Source organism: Macrobrachium rosenbergii, chromosome 31 (genome assembly GCF_040412425.1).
Source record: "Macrobrachium rosenbergii isolate ZJJX-2024 chromosome 31, ASM4041242v1, whole genome shotgun sequence".
NCBI lineage: Eukaryota > Metazoa > Arthropoda > Malacostraca > Decapoda > Palaemonidae > Macrobrachium > Macrobrachium rosenbergii.
Genome location: NC_089771.1, coordinates 14,433,644 through 14,457,883, shown reverse-complemented (window position 1 = coordinate 14,457,883; position 24,240 = coordinate 14,433,644). Strand labels below are relative to the sequence as shown.

The following is a 24,240-nucleotide window of genomic DNA, read 5'->3' as shown; positions in this document are numbered from 1 at the left end:
AATAATAATAATAATAATAACAACAACAACAACAACAACAACAATAATAACACAATAATACACACAATATATGTAATAATAATATGTAATAATATTTAAGATGTGATGCTGTTTTTAGTCTTCTGGTTTGGTTGGCCCAAATCCAGAGCTCCACACCATGCCCCTTAATCACTCGAACACTTTGCCAACCCCATCCATTAGGAATTTATTATTATTTTTTTTTTCATTTTCAACGCAACCTGGCTAAGAAAAAGACGAGGACATAACAACGTGATGACACTTTCTGAAGAAGGTAGGAAGCATTTCTTATCTCAAGAACTGGGGAATATTTTACACCTCGAGAGCAGTTCATTAACATCGGGGCATTTAATCATTGCCTAATGATTGCTTGACACCCACTCCAACTCGTGACGGCATGTAATGCAGTCGCGGGCAATCCGAAGTAGCCGCGCCATCCATTCAGCATTGTAAACATCCGCCACAGGTCTCGTGGTCGTTTAAGCAACGGATATTGCTATCTGCAATTGCGGTTCAGTGAGCGTCAAGTATTATCGCCTGATATTGACGGTGGTTTGTTGACCTTCTTGTGGTCTCTGCTCTCTGCGGTTCAGGTTTTAATATCTTACTGAATTTGGTTTATAAGGTGTGATTTTAACTCTTGGTTTGATTTCTCTGGGTTTGTGGTTTAGGTTTTAATGGCTGGTTTAGGTTTTGATGTCATACTGAATTTGGTTTATTTTTTAGAAAATGGTTCATAAGATGTGAAATTAACTCTTGGTTTAATTTTTTTTATTTGTGCTTTAGGGGTTAGTATCTTACTGAATTTGGGCTGTGGTTTAGAAAATGGTTCATAAGATGTGAAATTTGTTTGGTTTAATTTCTTTGGGTTTGTGGTTTAGGTTTTAATATCTTACTGAATTTGGCTTGTTTTTAAGAAAATGATTCATAAGATGTGAAATTAACTCTTGGTTTAATTTCTCTGGGTTTGTGGTTTAGGTTATAATATCTTACTGAATTTGGTTTATTTTTTAGAAAATGGTTCATAAAATGTAACATTAACTCATGGTATAATTTCTTGGGGTTTGTGGTTTAGGCTTTAATATCTTACTGAATTTGGTTCATTTTTTAGAAAATGGTTCATAAGATGTGAAATTAACTCTTGGTATAATTTTTGGGGGTTTGTGGCTTAGATTTGAATAACTTATAGAATTTGGTTTATTTTTTAGATAATGGTTAATGAGATATAAAATTAACTCAGTTTAATTTTTGGGGTTCGTGGTTTAGGTTTTAATATCTTACTGAATTTGGTTTATTTTTTAGATAATGGTCATAATATGTGAACTTAACTCATAGTTTATTTCTTTGGGTTTGTGGTTCAGGTTTTAATATCTTAATGAATATGGTTTAATTTTGGTGGCGTTGTGTTTTAGGCAGTGGTTTATGAGAAGGAAAATCATTTCATGGTTTAATTTTTTGGGGTTTGTGGTTCAGGTTTTAATATCTTAAAGAATTTGGTATATTTTTGGTGGCGTTGTGTTTTAGGTAGTGGTTTATATAAAGGAAAATCATTTCATGGTTTAATTTCTTTGGGTTTGTGGTTCAGGTTTTAATATCGTAATGATTTGGTTTAGTTTTTGTGGGGTTGTGTTTTAGATAGTTTTAGATAGTAGGAATGTCATCTCAAGGTTTAATTTCTTTGGGTTTGTGGTTCAGGTTTTAATATTTTCATGAATTTGGTTTAATTTTGGTTGCGCTGTGTTTTAGATAGTGGTTTATAAGTAGGGAAGTCATCTCATGGTTTAATTTCTTTGGGCTTGTGGTTTAGGTTTTAATATCTCCATGGATTTAGTTTGTTTTTGGTGGCGTTGTGTGTTGGATAGTGGATTATAAGACGGAAAATCACCTCTTGGTTTAATTTCTTGGATATGTGGTTTAGGTTTTAACATCTTACTGAATTTGGTTAACTTTGGTGGTGTTGCGTTTAAGGTAGTGGTTTATTAGAAAACCAACTCATGATTTAGTTTCTTTGGGTTTATGGTTTCAGTTTTAATATTTTACTGAATATGGTTTATTTTTGGTGGCGTTCAATTTTAGATACTGATTTATAAGATGGTGGTTAAATTTCGCTTATGCAAGGGGAAGTCATGAGTTAGTGTTCATTAAAAATTATTATTTAAGATAAACTTCCTTTGGAGAATCATCCTGCTTTGGGAGATAATTATCTTAAGCCAAAATTTTTGTTCCCGTTTGTACTTCTTCAGTTGGGCTTCTTATAGCAATTCAGAATTAATGTAAAATAAAATAGACAGGTAATGAAATCTTAAGGCAAAATTTTTTTTCCCGACTGTACTTCTTCAGGTGGGCTTCTCACAGCAATTCAGAGTTGAGGTAAAGGAAAATAGACATGTATTTGAATGAAAACATTGAAAGAAAAGATGCAGTAATTACTAGAAGTGGTTACATGCCGTGGAAAGGGGGCGGGGTTAGAAAAATAAGATGTATTCAAAGTCATATGTACGAGCAAGCTATAGTACTTAGCTTACAATAACCTGACTAATTCTTATGTAAACAACACATACAGAATTAAGAAATTCAGTTGGAAGGGGGCGGGGGGTCGTCAGTTATTGCAAAGCGGTTTGCAAGAGTGAAGAGTAATCTAGTTCCCTTTTCTAGCCCAGACCGGGAAAAGAGAGAGAGAGAGAGAGAGGAGGGCAGGAAGGGCCATGAAATATTATTATTATTATTTATATCGTTGTAATATTTGAAGGAAATTGGGTATCATGAAAACGACAGTTGAGGGAAGTTATTAAATGTCTTGTATTAAATTAGTCATTTTTTTTTTTTATAATTTCTTCATCGCTTTCCAGATTTATTAAAGATTCGTTAGGGAATGCCATTATTAACCAAACAAAAACTTCTTTCAGTTTTCTTCTGAAGATGGAAAGAGAAACCCACAAGATTCCTGTGTATAATTTGTTTACTTGTAAACATTTACATATTACTTGAATCTCGAGTACTTTCAGGTCCTAACTGTGACCCTTTTTCAAGAGATGTGACCCAGCCTGACTACCTAAACATCCCTTGAAAAAGGGTCACAGTTAGGACCTGAAAGTACTCGAGATGAAAGTAACATGTAAATATTTACATGTAAACAAGTTATACACAGGAATCTTGTGGGTTTCTCTTTCCGAATGCCATTATTATTATTATTATTATTATTATTATTATTATTATTATTATTATTATTATTATTATTATTATTATTATTATTATTATTATTATACCCTGCTCCTTGCAAGTACCGGAAAACTATTTAGTGATTCAGTACCTATAAATAATGATAACTAATTCCAGGTGTCAATAACTACTCTCTCTCTCTCTCTCTCTCTCTCTCTCTCTCTCTCTCTCTCTCTCTCTCTCTCTCTCTCTCTCATATAAATGTATGTGTGTGTGCGTGTGGGGGCGCGGGGGGGTGGGGCGGAGTGCAGTTCTCAACAACGAACCACAGTGCTCACAATTGCATACTTCGTGGTTTGCTACCGGCCTGCTGCCCACCAGTTAACCCAATAAGAGAGAGAGAGAGAGAGAGAGAGAGATTCTCCATCATTATAATTTGTTAATGATATAATTTTTCAGTGACAGAACTGCATGATTTTTCACGTGCAAGTGCTTCACTATTTCCATAATTATGAAGAAAGGCCTTTTCTGATTATATATATATATATATATATATATATATATATATATATATATATATATATATATATATATATATATATATATATATATATAATAGTAGTTGTCTATAGTTACATCAAAAACAAAAATGGTAGATAGTAAATATGATCTAAGCAATTTAAATACTAACCACTACTATTACTATTATTATTTTCTATTATTATTAATATTACCATAATATTATTATTACAATAACCATATTAACAGTGAGAATATTTGATTTCATGATCAATGCTTTGTTTACATAAACAAACCAACGATAAAATCTCTCTCGTAATAATAATAATTATAATAATAATAATTATAACAATAGTAATAATAATACTGATTCAATTCCATTTGCGCAGTAAGCATTATATATATATATATATATATATATATATTATATGATATATATATATATATCTATATATATATATTTATATATGTATATATATATATATAATATTATTTATATATATATATATATATATATATATATATATATATAAAAATATATATATATATATATTATTTATATATATATATAATATATATTTTATTTGGTTAATAATTATTGTTTACTGTTTGTTTTAAACATGTTTAAATCATGGTCTGCTTGGATGCGTGCCCTAAACAAAGAGGGCATGGTTTTTGAAGCTTTGTTTTAGAAATTGTCATTTGTGATTCTCCAATAATTAGGCGAATGGAACAAGGATAACTTTTTTCGTGATTGGCTGAAATCATCCTGTTTTGGAAGAAATGTGCTTACCTGTGAACGCGTATACAGTATATATATATATATATATATATATATATATATATATATATATATATATATATATATATATATATATATAATTTCTGATTCACATCAGGATCAGAACCCAGGTCTTTCAGTTGTGTGGCTTGGTTGGCAGCAGTCTTGTCTTTCATTTGAGAGACTTGAGTTTCGATCCTGACGTGAATCAGAAGTTTTTCTGTTCCAGTTTGGTGCGTTGATTATTTATATGGCTATCATATATATATATATATATATATATATATATATATATAAATATATATGCGTATATATAAATATATGCACATATATTGTGTATACTGTATACAGTATAGATGTATATATATATATATATATATATATATATATATATATATATATATATATATATATATATATATATATATATATATATATATATATATATATATATATATATATATATATTGTGTGTTTATGTGTGATTGCGTGCGTAATAGTCTGTATGTGTATGCTAGTATAAAACATCCAGCGACCCACTGACAATAATTTCAACAGAAAAGCGGAGGAATTACTCAAAGGAAATGAGAAATTAATAAAAATCTTTCGGTGACAGCCAATTTAATGTAATATTTAAGTCAGCCATTAGGCATCATTTCATAATATCTGATAATTGTCCTTAAAATGTTTAAGTAACTTTTACAAATTAATTTCAATATCCGGCAATAATATTTTTCGTGCTTATCAACAATAGACAATGGTAGGTTAAGTGAGGGTACGGTACTTTATAATTATGAAGCTTATGTTATAATATCATATACTATATATCATGGTATTTTTAGATATTCATCGGTAATTTTACTTAATTAACAATCTATAACACCTGGTATATATAAATATAAATATATATACATATAAAATTATAGCTATTTTAGATGTGATTTTTAAATGATAATAATAATAATGATATTTTTTTAATAATTTAATTATGAAAGTAATTGCTGTTGTTATTCTGATAAATGTAATAATTAAAATTCTGATTAGATCAAAATTTAGGTAATAGCAAAATTATTATTATTATTATTATTATTATTATTATTATTATTATTATTATTATTATTATTATTATTATTATTATTATCATGAACGGCCAGTCACCTACTCCTACATTTACAGTAAAAAATCCCCCCTGCCCGCTCGAAAAAAAACAACTCCTAATTTTCCCCTTGGAAATTAATGACCCAAAAATAAATTGACATACTGCCACCGTCACTTTGACATTCGTAATCTCTATTTAGAAATGAATGATTACTCCCAAACTGGCTTTTTTATATATCGACAGCTGTCACATTGCATTTTCGTGTATGAGAATTAGTGAGGGTGTATTCGTGGGCGTGTATGATGCTGTGTTCCCTCTTACACATGCATGCAATACATACATACATACACACATATAACACATATAATTATATATTATATTATATATATATATATATATATATATATATATAATTGCATATAATAAATTATATCTTGTGGTTTTTAAGCTAATACAAAAATTATAATAATAATCATATTAATAATTCTGTTTTCGTTACGTAACGGCCAATAATAATAATAATAATAATAATAATAATAATAATAATAATAATAACAATAATATTGCTTTCGTTAGTTTGAAGATAAGAATTAGGATTACTGAAAGAAAATAGAATTTAAGTGGGAACATCAACTGATAAACAACTAACTGTGACTTTTTGACTGTTGACTGAGTGACTTGACTGACTGACTGACTGACTGACCGTGTGCCTGTAGGGGGGGCGGCGGCCTGAGCTTCATTTCGGGCGACCCGCCCCTCTCCTCGTCGTCGTCGGGTCGCCTGACCTCCATCTTGGTCGCGACCTCTGACCTGACCTCCAGCTTGACGGGCGTGTCCACTTCTCCGCCTCCCTCCCACCAGCGGGTCCAACCTCTGTCCCCTCCTCCGCCTCCTCCGCCCAGGGGCGTCTCCCTCTCGCGGGCGGCCTCTTCGGTAGTTGTTTGGGCGGCCTCCACAGCCTCCGGGGGCGTGCGGCCGGAGGGGGGCGCCGCCCGCTGGGAATCAATGCTGGCGGTTGTTCTTTATCACGGCCGTCCACACACTCCCTCCAACTCCCCAACAACAAAAAGAACAACAACGGCGGCGGCGGCGGGGGCGACTACAACAACAACAACAATAATGATACAGTAATACAATCACCAAGGGCGTCAGTCACTTCCTTTATTCTTTTTCTGTCTCTTTTTCTCTCTCCGCCTTTGCACCGTCTTGCAAAAAGCCCTCAGGCCCGCGATTGCAGATTGCAACAACACCTCCGGTGCGAGAGACAGACGAGTGGGTGGGCTCTGTCTCCTTCGAATGAAGGAGGAACTGTCTGTCAGTCAGTGGGGCTCCCCGTCGGAGGAATAACCCGTAGGAGACACAGAAGCCTCCTGAGAGTGAGAAAGTGAGTGTAGGAGAGAGAGAGAGGGGGAGAGGGAAAGAGAAAGAGAGAGAAAGAAACGGAGCTCAAGTGTGAGTGAGTGACCTGCTGACGAGGACAGCAGCAGCAGCAGCAGCGGCAGGCAGCAGCAGCAGCAGCTTCAGCAGCAGGCCGTGCGGACTTCCGGTGGCGAGAAGCGCGAGTGGTGGAGTCAAAGGTTGGTCGCTGGATGTCGCCGCCCGCGCGTCGCTCCACTTGACTCCTCCTCTGTCAAGACGCCCCGCCCACACCAACACTCACCAGTCATTCCGTCACGATCCGCCCTTGACCATTATCCTTCCGTCAAAAGCCAACAACCAAGCCTATAGGCCCACCTCAGGCCCCTCGGGGGGCCGGGGCTCCTCCCATTTCCGAAGAAAGACGTTTGACTGGTGATCTCTGGTGTGCTTAAGCCCCTATCACATGCCTCTTAGCGCGCTTCGTGCGCCGATTGGCCGCCGGGTCTCGGGATCAGCCGTCGGGGCGGGGCTTAGGCCTCTCCTCGGACGCTGATTGGACGGCGCCTGATGTATGGAAAGTGGCACTTCACAGAGATTGATATTGATCGCGGCACACTCGCTCTGAAACAATCAACAACTTTGGTCTATCCCGTCTCCCTCATCCTACCCCTCCCTCTCTCTCCCCTCCCCTCCTCCTCCTCCTACCAGCTAGCATTCAATAGAGTCAGGAGGAGCAGGAGAAGGATTGGGGCGGGAGAGGGGGAGGGGGAGCTGATTCCTTTAGATGTCGCTGTCGTAGGAAGCTGGGAGGAGGATTTTCTCATCTTGATTCCTTTAGGGGGAGGGAAGATGCCCCCCGAAATACGAGTCCCAAATCTTCTCTCTAGGCGTAAATCAACCAGAAGGAGCAAAACTTGTTTATTTCTCTCTCTCTCTCTCTCTCTCTCTCTCTCTCTCTCTCTCTCTCTCTCTCTCTTGTATTAAACTAACCAAATAAAAAAAACAAACATATCTTTATAACAGTTAAAACTTCTTTCTAAAATGCAATTAATTTCTGTACGTTTATCATTTTTGTTCATCTTTTCATATAATACACAATAATAATACACATGTAATAATATGTACACAATAAACCCAATTTATACCAAACATTTCTTTATGCAATTTCAGAATAAATTTTTATCCAATAATATTGAAGGAAAAATTAAATGATTATTATTATTATTATTATTATATTATTATTATTATTATTATTATTATTATTATTATTATTATTATTATTATTATTATTAGATACAAAGAAAATAAGGAATAAATAAAACGAACAACATTACAGTGTATTCCAACCATCAGCATTTGGATTAATGCGATTTGCCCATCCGTCTGTATGTGTCTGTTTGTCTGTTTGTCTGTCCGCCTGTCTAACCTTTGCCTAGTGACAGGAGAATGGAGGCGAAGGAAGAAAGAGGAGGAATGGATGACTCTGCTGAGAGAGAGAGTGGAGAACGGATGGGATCCATCCGTAGGAGGGATTTGGGTGTTGGAGACGGAGGAGTCCCCCAACAGAAGGCAGGGAGCCCTGGGAGAGAGAGAGAGAGAGAGAGAGAGAGAGAGAGAGAGAGAGAGAGAGAGAGTTTGTCAAGGGCCACGATTACGGGGAAGAGAAATGTCAGAGCCATCGCTCTCTCACAGGGCGCTGATTCAGTGGGGGGCGCAGGACCCCCTAGACCCTCTCCATCCTTGGCTAAGGGCTCCCTAGGGGATAGGGAATGTTGCACTGGTACCCCCCTTCCTCCTCTCCCTTCCCCGACCTCCCAGCTCACCATCTTTCCCGTATACTCTGTTTATTAAGGGTTGTATGTCCACCACCATCCTCTTGATTATGATATTACAAACGGTTTTGGCAGTGTGCTCCCTTCCTCCCCCCCTCCCCCCTCCCCACCTTCCACGTTGTTATTGTCTTGTCTTTCATTTCGTGGATTATCTCATTTCTTCTTTGTTGCTCCTTTTCGTTTTTGCTGATTTAAGTTTCTTGAGGACTTCCTTCCACGCTACTTCTCGTTATGTTGTTTATGTATTTTAATTGTCATTCAGATTTCTTGTGTGTGACAATTTCATAATGTATATTTTTTATTTCCTACCTCATATTATATATCCTTTCTTTTGCATTATTCTTATGTAATTCATTTACAGTGTATATTGGCTATCAAAAAACAGTTATAAACCTATCTAATTTTACTAATTCTTATGCTTTGCCTCTTTTTTTATCTTATTGTTTCAATTATCCGTCATTTTGATTCCCAGTTATCATTTCTTCTGTATTTGCTCTTTATAAAAACGTATTATATATATATATATATATATATATATATATATATATATATATATATATATATATATATATATACGAGGATATATTTATATATATATATATATATATATATATATATATATATCACATAAATAAACTAATTCATTTTGGATACGTCCTAACTTTTTATTCATAGTCTAAATCTCTCTCTCTCTCTCTCTCTCTCTCTCTCTCTCTCTCTCTCTCTCTCTCTCATTTCATGTCCTTTCTGCTGCCTATTCATTCCCAGAGTCAATCTCTTCATTGCTTTACATTCAGTTTATGCTTTGTCAAAAGATCATTTTGCTCTCTCTCTCTCTCTCTCTCTCTCTCTCTCTCTCTCTCCATTCTTTCACCTAGAGTCAGTCTCATCATTACTTTGCCTCTCTGTCATAAGCTGCCTTCTTTTCTCGTTACTTTCAGTGCATGTCTGCCTGTCTGTTCCTTTTACTCTTATTGCTTCTCCCTCTCTCCAACATCTCCATCTCCTTCTCCTACTCCCACAGTGCCAACCCCCCAACACCAACCCCCTTCCGCCACCTAAAGAAAAACCTTGGTTACCGGGGTGGTGTGTGGCCTGGGTTTGCCCCTTCCCCCCCGATGTACGTAGGTTGGTAAGGGGTGAGGGCTAGGGAGAGGAGGGTCTAGGAGAGGTGGGGTGGGGGTGGGGGTGGGGATGTGCCCTTCAGGGAAGCCACCACCCCCTTTCTGCTTCTGACACGGCCATTGAGGGCTGATGACTCTGTAATAAATAGAGAGACCATGAAAGTGTAGAGGACGGACAACTGACACGCCATTTATTTTCGGACGTGGCGCACGAAATTATCTCTAAATAATTGATATTTACTCGACGTGTTCCGTTTCGCTGGGAGGTTAAAAAATAAAAGAAGAAATAAAAGCGCTTTTGCGTTGAATGAATAACTTTTGTATTTTTTGTTCGTGATTTTATTTTTCAGTCTGTATAGGTATTTGTAAGTACAGTCATGTCTTTGTGTAAGTTGGTTGTATATATATATACATATACTGTATATATATATACATATATATGAGTTTTTAATAGCTTCAGTGACCTTTTGTGTTTGACTGACGACCTTGCATACTGAAGGGAGAAAAATGGTGATTTTTTCCCCTATTCCTGTGGGGATTCGAACCACTGCATTGGTAGGGAGAGTGAGGCCCGTTAACCCAAAAGAAATTCAAGAAGTTACGATGAGTTTGACAAGTATATAGAACATATTTCATATATAAAAGAAGATTTAAAAGTAAATGGAGCAAGCCGTGTTTAATATGAATGATATAGAAAAAACCTACGATAAAATGAGCAGAATGCTTGATGATTGTGGATAATACATTATCTGGGAAAGTGACGAGAAACTACTGAAACTGGTGAAAGGACTTGAAAGTATTTACCTGAAGAGGAAATTGAGAATAAACGTGAACAAGAGAAATTTCATCAGCTAGTGAAAGATTCTGAAAGCGTTTGCAAGAGGAGGAAGTTGAGAGTAAATGTGAACAAGAGTCAACTTGCGAGAGTAAATAAAAAGCTGGAAGATGGAACAATGAAAGTCAGATTGGATGGTGGGAGTATAGAACCAGTCGGTTCGTATAAGTATTTGAGAGAGGATATATTAACTGATTGTAGGATGAGAGAAGAGATGAGTCACAGAATAGGCGAAGGAGGGAAGGCAGCAGGATGTTTGCAAAAGATAGAGGGTACTTGGAGTCTCTGTTGATGCCAGTATTAGAATGCATGAAGGGATTGTTGAACCAACTTTACTTTATGGAAGTAGGGAGTGACTGTTGACTACAAAAAATTCGCAATTATCTGAGGGAAAGAAAAGATATAATTTCAAAAGGCTTTGGATTCGGCCCTTTCGAGGAATAGAGATGTTTGCCTTCTTTGTATTTTAATAATTTAATTACATTTTTATCTATTTACTTATTAATTTGTTAATTTATTTTTTTAATACGTGATCTCGTTAATAATACAATAATAATAATAATAATAATAATAATAATAATAATAATAATAATAATAATAATAATAATAACTGATCTCATCTTTCTGTATTTCCTGTTACCTTCTGTAACTTTTTTAATATGAATATCATAATATTCTTTTGAAGCTTGAATTTCAAGTTACGCATGAATATGAATGGTTTCATCTTCATAATAATAATAATGTTCTTTGACTATGTGTATCTGTGTATTTGTATGTGTAACAATAATAATAATAATAATAATAATAATAATAATAATAATAAATAATAATAATAATATGTTCTTTGTGTATATGTGTGTGTGTATTTTTGTGTATGTGTGTATGTGTATATCACCATCATACACTTATTATGTATTCATGTCATACAATTATTTCTTATACTTTGTTGACGAGGCATCCAAGGCGACGTCGTTTAATATGCATGGGGGGCGATTTCCCCCATAACAAGGCTCTATGACTATACTGGCCTCGGGTTACCTTACCGTCAGGAAAGAGATAACCTTTGGAAAGAGGTTATCGTAATAATAATAATAATAGTAGTAAGACAATGCACCTTATATTTTACTAATTTATATATATTTTTATATATTGATTTGTTAAATCATTAATTTGTCTTTTTTCTTTTCTATTTATAATAATATAATAATAATAATAATAATAATAATTATTATTATTATTATTATTATTATTATTATTATTATTTATTATTATTATTATTATTATTATTATGACACCGACACCAATAAATAATCATCTTTGGTGATAGATTTAAGGTTTTAGGTCTATTAGGCAGAAGTTATTAAATTCTGTAACTTATCCTAGAAAGGCGTTCTCTCTCTCTCTCTCTCTCTCTCTCTCTCTCTCTCTCTCTCTCTCTCTCTCTCTCTCTCTCTCTCTATGAAGATATATTATGTCGTCAGGGATGCGATGTAAATTTCATAAATTTCATAATTATTCCGAAATAATAACTTTCTAACTGAAACTTCTCTCTCTCTCTCTCTCTCTCTCTCTCTCTCTCTCTCTCTCTCTCTCTCTCTCTGAAAATACAGCTATAATTGTGGTCAGAGATGAGAACAATTTCTTTCATAATTCTTCCGACTAACTGAAAAACTCTGAAGGTGCAGATGCAAGTGTGGTCAGAGATGATGTAAATTTCATAGCTATTCTGGAAAACTTTCTAGCTTTCTAGAGTTTTCCTCTCTCTCTCTCTCTCTCTCTTTCTCTCTCTCTCTCTCTCTCTCTCTCTCTCTCATGTAATTTAAGTTTCTCCTCTATTATTTGTAAAATCTCCCTAGAAAGACGTCTCTCTCTCTCTCTCTCTCTCTCTCTCTCTCTCTCTCTATGAAGATACAGCTATAACTGTGGTCAGAGATGAAACGCAGAATGCCATAATTATTCCAAAAGAACTTTCCAACTTTCCAACTGAAACTTTCACCTATACTGAGAATGTTCTCATCGTGAACGAGTTTAAATGAGTATATATGTTAAAAGTAGAATTACTCACCTGTAATCAGCACCTCCCTCAATTACCTGTTTATCCCGCAGCCTCCCAATGCCACCAGGAAATCGAATATTCGCGCTCCGAAAACCGAAGTGGCTCCTAGTCTAACGAAATTATTCACTTGAAATGAATCAGTCAAGGTTTCAGCCCGTCTGTGTCTCTGATATGTTATGGATTTTGTATCCTGGGTCCCATAAGCTATTTGAAGAGGATATTTCTGTTTTTAAATAGAATTTTTTAATTTTTTTTTGTCAGAGGCTTATTTATGCTTTCAAATGGGCCTTTTCTGTTTTTTTTTTTTTTTACTAGCCAGAGCTCTATTTATGCTTTTAAATAGGCTTTTTTAAAATATTTTCTACTAGCTAGAGACCTATTTATGCTTTTAAATAGACTTTTATAATATTTTTTACTAGCCAGAGACCAATTTATGCTTTTAAATAGGCTTTTTTTTTATTATTTTTTACTAGTCAAGGACTCTTTATGTTTTTAAATAGGTGTTTTTGGTTTTTTGCTTGCCAGATTTCTATTTATGCTTTTAAAAAGTTTTTCTTTTTATTACTAGGCACAGGCTTATTTGTGCTTTTAACTAGGCCTTTTTTATTTTTTTTCTAGCCAGAGGCCTTTTTATGTTTTTAAATAGGGTTTTACTAGCCAGAGGCCTGTTTATTCTTTTAATTAGGCCCTTTTTTATTTTTGCTTAAATAGGTTTTTCGTATTGTTTTATTAGTCAGAGGCCTATTTATGTTTTTAAATAGACTTTTTTGTTTTTGACTAGCCAGAGGACTATTTATGCTTTTGAAGAGGCTTTTTAAATTTGTGTACTAGCCAGATTCTCGTGTTTAAATAATGTCAGTTGCTGGACATTATTTTGTTGATGATAGCCTTAATTAATGATAAATGCAACAGGCCTAGGTCTCATTGAAAATAATAGATTTTTCAATAGGTTTCATTTTAAGAGACTTTGTTTTTTTGTCTGAATTGTATTTGCAATAAAGTGACAATTTTTTACCGATAGTCTTTCTTCGATTAAAGTTTTTTGTTTTTTTTTTAAAAAGGAAAACATTTCTCATCCCAGTAGATTTTTATATAATGCTAAAGAAAATTATATCTTAACCAAAATAATTTTTTTATTGCATGAAACGGACAAAAAATGTCTGCATGAACAAAATAAAACTTTAATTGTTACGGAACACACGTCAGCCCACCTCTTCTCACATGTTCTTTCTGAAAAACAATTATCTTGCATTACAGGATTCGGAATTTTATACCATCTTCTGTTTTAATTTCAACCTCTAATCTTTAATTCACGAAGAGGCAAATCTTGCTTTTTCCAAGATTAAATCCTTTTCTTTTTCTCCTTTTTTCATTTCTTTCATCGTCCCCACTGGCCCTGGGCATTGTACGGACATTAGAAGACTCCACAATATAGGTGCCACAGCCAACAGCTGACTGAAGCTTTGGTCAGATGTGTTGGTCAGCAGTGACGAATGGCAGAAATTATTTCTAATGGTTTTGAATGTTTAAATATATGAAGATTGCATATTGATAGAGTAATCACTCTTTTGAAAAAGCTCTTTCACACGCTAAAAAAAATACCCTTGCTGAATAAGTTAAGTTTGCTTAGGGTGTTTATAAATCATATATGAAGAATTGATTAAAGAATGACAGAAATGAAAGAGAAGCAGAATAATCTCTGTTATATGTACACACATACACTTGTATATACATATAAATATATTTATATATATATATATATATATATATATATATATATATATATATATATATATATATATATATATATTTATACATATATATATGAGTGTATATATATATATATATATATATATATATATATATATATATATATATATATATATATATATACATATATATATAAAAAGATATTATGAAAATAAACAGCGAGACAACGTGAAAACACGAAATCACAAATCATGAAAAGTCATCCAATCAAAAACTGATTCTTATCACTGCTCCAATTTCTGAAATCAAGATTTGGAATTCACCTTCCCCGTCTGTTTTTCCTCCTCTTTTCCTTTATCCTGTTTACTTCGAGAATGGGCTAGAAAAGGATATATTGAACGGCCCCTATCCCATTTATAGCCCCCAGTATATCTTTGAGAAGTTATATTGAGAGAGTTCTCTCCTTCCCATATTCAATCAAGGAGGCTTTCTCACCTCAGTTGAGTTCCAAGTTGTATGGGGAGAGCGGGGGTGAAGACCCCTTAAACTACCGGTCTAAGTTGTGTATGGGGAAGGGGGAGCACAGACCCCCACAATCTCTGTAAACTACCGGTATTTCTCGCAGAGTTCCAAAGCCTCAACTCTTCCTATTTTCATTTTATTTATTCATGCCCTTCCCACCTTCCCTGGGGGATCTCCGCCCCCCCAACGAACTTTTTATTTATTTCTTTTTATTTTTTTTTTTTTGGAACGTGGCGTATTCACAGTTAGATTCACTTTGAGACGGGTGCCCGGACAAACCAACCTCCCCTTTGATAGCATAGTTAGAAGTTTCAAATGATACACAAGACTTGTTATAAAAGATCTGCTTATCCCCTTTTTATTTATTTATTTTTTTTTTTTGGAGGGGGTAAAATCCCCTCCCCCCTCCCAAACCGTTTTATTTCTTTCCCAGAGATTTCAAAGTTTCTTTCTTTGATGCTCTAATATAAAAAATGAGGCAAAAAATGTACTAAGATTTTTTTATATGTATATATATATATATATATGGGGTCTTTGGTGAAAAGCATTGAGAGATTGTATTATCTGGTGTATATTTATTTATATATACGCGAAGGTCGGAGAGAAATGTTTGCTCGCCATGTCGGCAACATCGACGAGAGATATCCATGTATCAGAGCACAGGCGGTGCTTTTTATGTCTTGTGGGAGTTGCCGAGTAGGATTTTGAGTTTGTTATTTTACGATGTTATTAATAACAGAAACATAACAGGGATTTTAGGTGTTATAATGCGTCATTTGGTAAAGGTCGATGGGGTCATTTATGGGTCCTGGGTCAACGAATCCCGAAAAAGGTCAGTCAAAAAACCGTAAATCATCGTACGACTTCACGCTGTCGAGTTGCCAAGTTATCCTCTTATCCTCGGCCGGTGAACATGAAAGTGTTTGGGCTGAAGGTACAGAGGACGACAGTAACCTTCCCCTCCCCTCCCCCCTCCCACTCCCCTCCCCTCACCCTCCCCCTTCCCTCCTCCTCCACCCTCCCATCAGAACCACTCTCCACCACCACCAACGCCACAATCCTGGCCAGTCCTAAACAACTTTCCTTTGGACTGTATGGCTGCTAGGAGATTTAGCGTCGAGACCACAACCTTTTAAAGTCTCTCTCTCTCTCTCTCTCTCTCTCTCTCTCTCTCTCTCTCTCTCTCTCTCTCTCTCTCTCTCTCTCTCACTGTTGATTTACTCTTTCTCTTTATCTATGACGGGTTTTCACTCCTTCATTTTCTGTGTTCCATCTTTATTTACTTAAAGACAAGACACTGTGATTATCATGTTTATTCTTTAGCTTTATTTGTCTTTTATTATATTCAATATATATATTTTACATTCTGTCATGCCTTTTTCGACTTATAGGGTGCAGTATGTACCTGGTAGATACTGGACTGTGGTTTGATGTAGCCTGAGCAGAGCAGACCGTGGGGCCAGCAGCTAAAATATATTTGAATTCCTCTTTGTGAAAAAATGCATATAAATTATATATATATATATATATATATATATATATATATATATATATATATATATATATATATATATATATATATATATATATATATATATATATATATATATATATATAGTATCATCAATAGAAGACTGAATAATTGAAAAGTACGAAGAGTTAATGGAATTACTACTGTAGTACTAATGTGTGGTGGTGAAATTGTGGATGACCAGTGTATGCAAGGTATGTATGGACAAAGGAAAGACTCCATAGAAGTGTAGATGGGATAGTGATGTCTGAATTACGGGAACATGCCACTACTAAGCAAAATATCATCATGACTGTTAATTATCTGCATGTACGAGTATATTGGTGCGAGAAATGTTGTAAAGCTGTGAAATAAGAAAATGGGTCAGGAACCAAATGTGAAGTGGCTGATGTTTGTCAGTGATGTGTCAGATGAGGATAGTAAGGAGAAATTAGAGTTACTATTAAAAGACCTTTTAATGTGTTATCAACCGGAGAAAGATGAAAGTGAACGTTAGCTAGACTAAGGTCTGAGGGCATCAGGAAGGTGATGGGAATATATATATATATATATATATATATATAATGTGTATATATATACGTATATATATATATATATATATGTATATAATATATATATACACATTGTAACTCATATATCTAATTATCTAAATGGTACAGGTATTTATGACACACTAAGGCAAAAGAAACCTTCGATTCACAAACCATATTCCCAGGATTTATCGTCTGTCGCAAAACTTTTCGTTCACTTTCTGTCTTTTTTCATTCTCGTTCGTTTTCAGACTCGTTTTTTGTCGTTAGACTTTTAGTCTTTTTCTTTCCTCTCCCTGTCGTTAGATTTCTAGTCTTTTTCAACTCTCGTTTTTTCACTCGCTGATCGGGAAAAGGACGAACCTTTGGCTAAAAAAAAAAGATTGGAAAAAAAAAGAATCAGTTTCCTGCTATGCATTTTCAGTTGGGCCCCGTGCGCGCTTGCGCGCCCGATTGGAAGCACGCAGTTGCTCGAATTCCTGATAGTTTGTGTGTACGTCAATGACTAAGATTCTATTACGATTCTAGAGCAAACATGTTATGCATTTTAAGTTGGGCCTTGCGCGCGCGTAAGCGCTGTTCGAATTCTTGATAGTTTGTGTGTAACAGCAGTGGCTAAAGATTCTGTCACGGTTCTAGAGCAATAAATTGCTAACCAATGTCTGAACATCCATTTTGGAATCTAGAGTAACAGCTGGAGATTTCCTAGAGATTCTAGTGGAAATCTAGTGGTATGGCTGAAGATTCTGTAAGGAATATAGAACAACGCATGAAATATACCTCAGTGTCTAGTATTTTGTTGGTAATCAGGATTAATGGATGGATTTTCTTGTTGAGGTTTTAGTCTTTCGTGAAGATTACATCAGGAATCTTACGGGAATCTTTAGGAACCCCCGAAGATTCTAGACCAGGAACCCGACAGGAATCTTCAGAAATCCCCAAAGTTTCTAGATCAGGGATCCGATAGGAATAGTTAGGAATCCCCGAGGATTCCAGACCAGGAATCTGATAGGAATCTTTAGGAATCCCCGAAGATTGTAGACCAGGAATCCGATAGGAATCTTCAGGAATCCCCGAAGATTGTAGACCAGGAATCCGATAGGAATCTTCAGGAATCCCCGAAGATTCTAGACCAGGAACCCGATAGGAATCTTTAGGAATCCCCGAAGTTTCTAGATCAGGAATCTGATAGGAATCTTCAGGAATCCCCGAGGAATTCAGACCAGGAATCCGATAGGAATCTTTAGGAATCCCCGGGGATTCTAGACCAGGAATCCGATAGGAATCTTTAGGAATCCCCGAGGATTCTAGACCAGGAATCCGATAGGAATCTTTAGGAATCCCCGAGGATTCTAGACCAGGAATCCGATAGGAATCTTTAGGAATTCCCGAAGATTCTTACAGAGTGATTAGAGACGATCGTATTTTCAGGATCGTTCGGTACAAAGGTTAGGAGATAGATTTGCTTATAAACATTCAGCATACATCATCATATTACAGTTGCTCTTTAATTGAAATAAAAAAAGTCGGTTTCCATAACGCGTGAAAGATGGTCATTTAAGAAAGAATGTGAAATTTAATCGTTTTATCTCACATGCTGGCGAATACAGGGCATCTATAGGTCATTACCACGTTCAATCCGAACTCGATACTGTATAATTCATTGGGGAATTTAACCAAGTTTAAAAAGATTAACGAAATTTGTGGTAACTCTTTCTAATCTTGAGTCATTCCTCGCAGAAATCAGCAAATAGATTTTCAGAGGCAGGAAGTCTTATATTTATTCCTTCTAAAACTTAAATCAAGTTGTAAGAGGGGACTTTTTTTTTCTTGGCCAATATTACGCACAGAATATGACCCATTTAAATTTAAGCTTTTTAACATCGTATTTATATGCAAAATTAAACTTGACCTACAGTTCTCTCTCTCTCTCTCTCTCTCTCTCTCTCTCTCTCTCTCTCTCGTAGACGCACGTTCTGGGAAAGATGTCGTCCGTATATCACCTTTCTTTTGATCGACCGCTATTTCCTTTTTTATCGTGTGATAATGTATCATGTTTTATTCGCCCACAAAAAATATATATATATTTGTATATACACACACACATCGCATATATATAGAGAGAGATATATAATATATATATATATATATATATATATATATATATATATATATTATACATATATATATATATATATACTGTAGAATATATATATATATATATATATATATATATATATATATATATATATATATATATATATATATATATATATATATATATATATATATATATATACATACACAATATACACACACAAAAGCTTCTGAGAGTGCTTTTTCTATCCAGCCATTCTATCTACCTATCTTTCTATGTATTTACCCCCCTTTCCTTCTTCCTATCCTTCTCTTTCTCCTCCTCCTCCTCCACCCTTCTTCCCAGAAGAGAGAACAAACAAACAAACACGCACACACAGACACACACCCATGGATTTGTGGCTGGTGGCATCCTAATTCTTCCCTCCACGTCTCCCTGGAGGCCACTCATTCACTCCAGCCAAGACCTCAAACAGTTTTCCGATACCCGCCTCGGGGAAAACGTACACATGAACACACACACACACACACTCGCAGACAAACTTTACACAAAACTGATAGATGCGCGCGCTTGTCTCCTTCATTCCTTCTTTCCTGCCACTCACTTTTTTTGTGTCTTCTAGTTTTGTTGCTCTAACTCTGTGTTCCAATTCCAGAGGCCACAATAACAGGTCCAAGGAGGCCAGGAGCGGTTGGGATTGCCTCCCCCCCCTGTTCCCACTTCTCCCCCCCCCCTCTAAGGGGAGGTCCAGTGAAGGACTGGGGGGTGGGGGAGTTGTGGGGTTGAGTGGATAGAGGATTGGTCGAATCCTCATAGATATTTCATCGAGGGATAAAGGTTTCGGTAGAAGAAATGGGAGGAACAAGGAATAAAAGGATGTGCTTTTGGGGGGATAGCTGATAAATAGCTTATTGCAGTGTTTGTGTGTTTGTGTGCGTGTTTGTGTATGTGTGTGAGTTCCGGGAAAAAGATTTCCTCCTGGAGGTCGCCTCAAATGATTATTTAACCCTGGTGTGATGGTCACTTAGTTTCGGCAATATCATGAGGACTGTGCAGTCCCTAACTCGTGTGTTTACAAAATGACAGAGAGAGATGTGCCTACGACACCCCAATGCATATGCGAGTGTTTATGCAGGCACGCAGAACGAAACAATATACTTTGTTTATTCTTTCGCGTCTCTGGGAGAGAAAACGAGAACCCTCGAGAGAACCAAGACAATAATACGCGCGGGAGAACGTAAAGAGAGAAAAACGAGGCCATTGCCTCTTGTCTAGGATGAGGAGGAAGTGTTTGAATATCGCTCAGTGGAAATAGGTAATTATCTCCTGCGAGGTTGAGCTGGTGTTTCCCCGTCAGCGGGTTCTAATGGACACGTGAAGTCTCACTCCTCCTCCTCCTCCTCCTCCAGTGTTCGTCTGTATATCCTCAGGCTGCAGAGCTATGATGCTTTGAAGACCTACAGGACCTTCCTTCCTTCCTTTCTGTTCTTTTCCCGCTTGTTTTTTTGGGGGAAAAAGTGGCTGAGACTTCCCCATATCGGCATTTGGTTGCGGTTCCACCACGCCACACCACCCACGCCTCATTCACACTTAATCATGCCCTCTGATAAACGACGCGAGTCAGGGATTACGAAACAATACAAGTTTTGATGCCCGAGATTGGCGCGTAAATCTGACGGCGGGGGGATTTGGCGCGCAAATCTGTTTTGGCGGTAATTTTTCCCGCCAACGGGTCTCTGGGGTCCACTCGCTCATCCCCAGCGCGCGCCCGGCCTCTGACGACCTTTCCAAAGCCAGAGACCTCCCGGAGGGAAGGAGGAAGGAGGAAGGAAGAAGAAGGGGGAGGAGGAAGGAGGAAGGAAGCCAATAATGTTTTTATTACCTGTAACTTATCTCGGATTGACCAGAAAATAAATGATTTAAGATTGTTTCTGCGTCGGGTGGTTTTCATTTTGTAGCTGCTCTCTGCCCCAACCCCCCGTTTCTCCGAAAGGATGATGGAGGCTTATATTGGTTGGGGAGAAATTGGACATAGCTTTTTGGAGAAAATACACTGAGGAGGTTTTGCTGTTTTCTCCTTCTTCTCCCACTCCTATTCTTCTCCTTCTCTATCTTTCTTCTTCTTCTTCTTCTTCTTCTTCGGCATTATCAGTACACGAACCAGTGGAAATAATGAGATGATATCTTGGGAGAGGCCACAACCCATGTAATAATCTGGGGGAGGAGTACAAAAGGTGAAACAAATAATTTCGATGATAATTGAAACAACCGTGATGGATGGAAGGTGAATGACTTGTCCCATATGCAGAGGAAAAAGACGAAATTTCATAGGGTTTGGACTGATAAGCAAGGCATTGCGAGGTATTGCAATGCGTCGAGGTGTTGGTAAGCAAAGAGGGGGACACTAAGACTGAGTCATATCCGGTCATACTACTTGGAATAAGCATTTTCGATCTTGGTAGTACTGCGAACCAAAATAAGAAAATCACTTCAGTATGGTATTGTGGCATAGATTTTGTTCGCATGACTGAATTATATTTAAGAATTGCACAAGATTGAGAAAATTACTGAAAAAACGTGAAAATTAAGTTGTGTCTGAATGGAATTTTATATTCAGGATTCGTGGTTATATAAAGTAACACCCCAAGTTAATGGACCCATACTTAGCGAACATCTGTACTTATCAGCTACATTGTGATTATTTGTTCTTATTCTGCCATTTTAGATGGGCTACATTTTTAGATAAATCTCTTAAACTTAATGCTAAGTGTAAAGTGCTGGTTACTTTATGTTAGGAACTCTGTGGAATTGCAGTTAGCCGCAAGTTATCTTGAAAAGACTCAAGTGCAGGCTGTATTATTGGGTCTTTGTTACTTAACGGACTGTCTTACTTATCAGGCAGCCCAAACTCCCAAGGTGTCTATTAAGGTGAGACGCTACCCTATCACTGGAATTCATGCATGAAGGTCTTCGACTTGACGAATCAGAGAGCAGGTCTAGGCAGCAATAATCAAGAATTTAAATATAAATATAGTAATGCTTCAGGGCAGCACTGAGATGCCAGTCAAGAAATATCAGTTCAATCGTTAACCAAAGCAAATGCTTATGGGCCAAAGGAGGTCATTCTGACTCTAAAAGCACCAACGCAATCTCCTTGGTGGGGGGGCGGGAATGCCATCAGTGCACCTCACGCTGTGCACTGTAGGCTTTGAATAAGGTTCTTTGCAGCTTCCCTGCGGTCCCTAACTGCAACCCCTTTCGTTCCTTGTACTGTGCCTTCATTCTTATTCTCTTTCTTCCATCTTATTCCCACCTTCTCCTAACAATTGTTGCATAGGACAACTGCGTGTATATATTTCGTACTTTAACACCTGTAAAACTTTTTACTCTCAATTTCCCTTTCATCCTCAATAACTTTATAGGTACCAGTGCTTGGCCTTTGCCTAAATTTTATATTCCATTCCATTTCACTCCTACGTTATAAACACATTTCTGGGTATATTAGTTACAACAGGCTGTTTAACCACACCAGCTATATAGAATTCTTAAATCTCATAAGGTTCGACATTTTTCGGACGGTCCTCTGTCACCTGTTCTTCCTTGCAAAGGAGGAGAGTCTGTGCCTCTTATCCCCATGGAAGCCTTCCCTGAAGTAGGATGTATCCTACATGCTGAAGTTGGCTACAATGAGCAGTATCTCAGAAAATGAGTTTCCTCATTGCAAAATTTGTCTTGACCTCATATCTGTATAAGAGAGAATCTTCATATTTTTATAACGATTATTATTATTAATTTAACATTGCAGAACTTACACATACAGTTTATGAATAGGAATATAATTATCATAAAACTTGATTTACATGATACCGCAGACAAAACTAACATTGAAACCGTGCCCCGTCAAAATAATTAAAGAAAAACTTCCCGGACAGTTTTTTTTTTTTTCAGACAACTGGAGTTTTTCCAACTTCCTCCCCCCCAGAAAATGAAAAATATTCATGCATGAAACATTTTTCTGTTTCTTAAAAGACTGCATGAAATATGCTTGTCTCGAATATATACCGCAATATTTCTTTTTAGAAAATTTTATCAAAGTATTTAATGTTTGCAAGTAAACAGCATGCTTACAGATTCATATATTTATATATATATATATATTATTTATATATATATATATATATATATATATATATATATATATATATATATATACAGTATATATTATATAATATATATATATATATATGTGTGTGAGAGAGAGAGAGAGAGAGAGAGAGAAGAGAGAAAGAGAGAGATAATTTTTTTTTATAGAACCACTCAGAAAAGGTCTTACGTAGATTATACAAATATGAGAAATAAACTGAAAGTTTCTTAGCATGAAACCATAAAATTCGTGTATTTTATTATTATTATTATTATTATTATTATTATTATTATTATTATTATTATTATTATATTATTAACTTTCTTAGAATAGAATAGCCGTTCTGAAAACAGATTATTATTATTATTATTATTATTATTATTATTATTATTATTATTATTATTATTATTATTATTATTATGCCAACTTTCTCTAGAATAGAATAGCCGTCTGAAAACAGATTATTATTATTATTATTATTATTATTATTATTATTATTATTATTATTATTAGTGCCAACTTTCTAGAATAGAATAGCCGTCTGAAAACAGATTATTATTATTATTAGTTATTATTATTATTATTATTATTATTATTATTATTATTATTATTATTATTATTATGCCAACTTTCTCTAGAATAGAATAGCAGTCTGAAAACAGAGAAAATAAAGAACATAGCAAAATATATAATAGAAATATAAATAAATAAATGATAAACAAATCAGCATATCAACAAAGGACATCCAAAGTCACACAAATAGCTGTGAGATCCTCTGTCGGCACTGGGCCATAATCATTAAAGAGACCAACGGCGCACGGACTCGAAGACTCACCAAACAGCAGAGAGAGAGAGAGAGAGAGAGAGAGAGAGAGAGAGAGAGAGAGAGAGAGAGAGAGAGAGGTTTCCATCCATCGGTCAAA

General features: G+C 35.7%; 1 protein-coding gene across 1 annotated transcript in view; it reads right to left on the bottom strand.

Moving 5' to 3' along the window:
- Hr51 (Hormone receptor 51) overlaps window positions 1–24,240 on the bottom strand; it is a 154,790-nt gene that overhangs the window by 99,016 nt on the left and 31,534 nt on the right. The window contains exon 3 of the mRNA XM_067132191.1: window positions 6,280–6,571. Coding sequence (XP_066988292.1) covers window positions 6,280–6,571 — 292 coding nt within the window. The remainder of the gene's footprint in view (window positions 1–6,279; window positions 6,572–24,240) is intronic.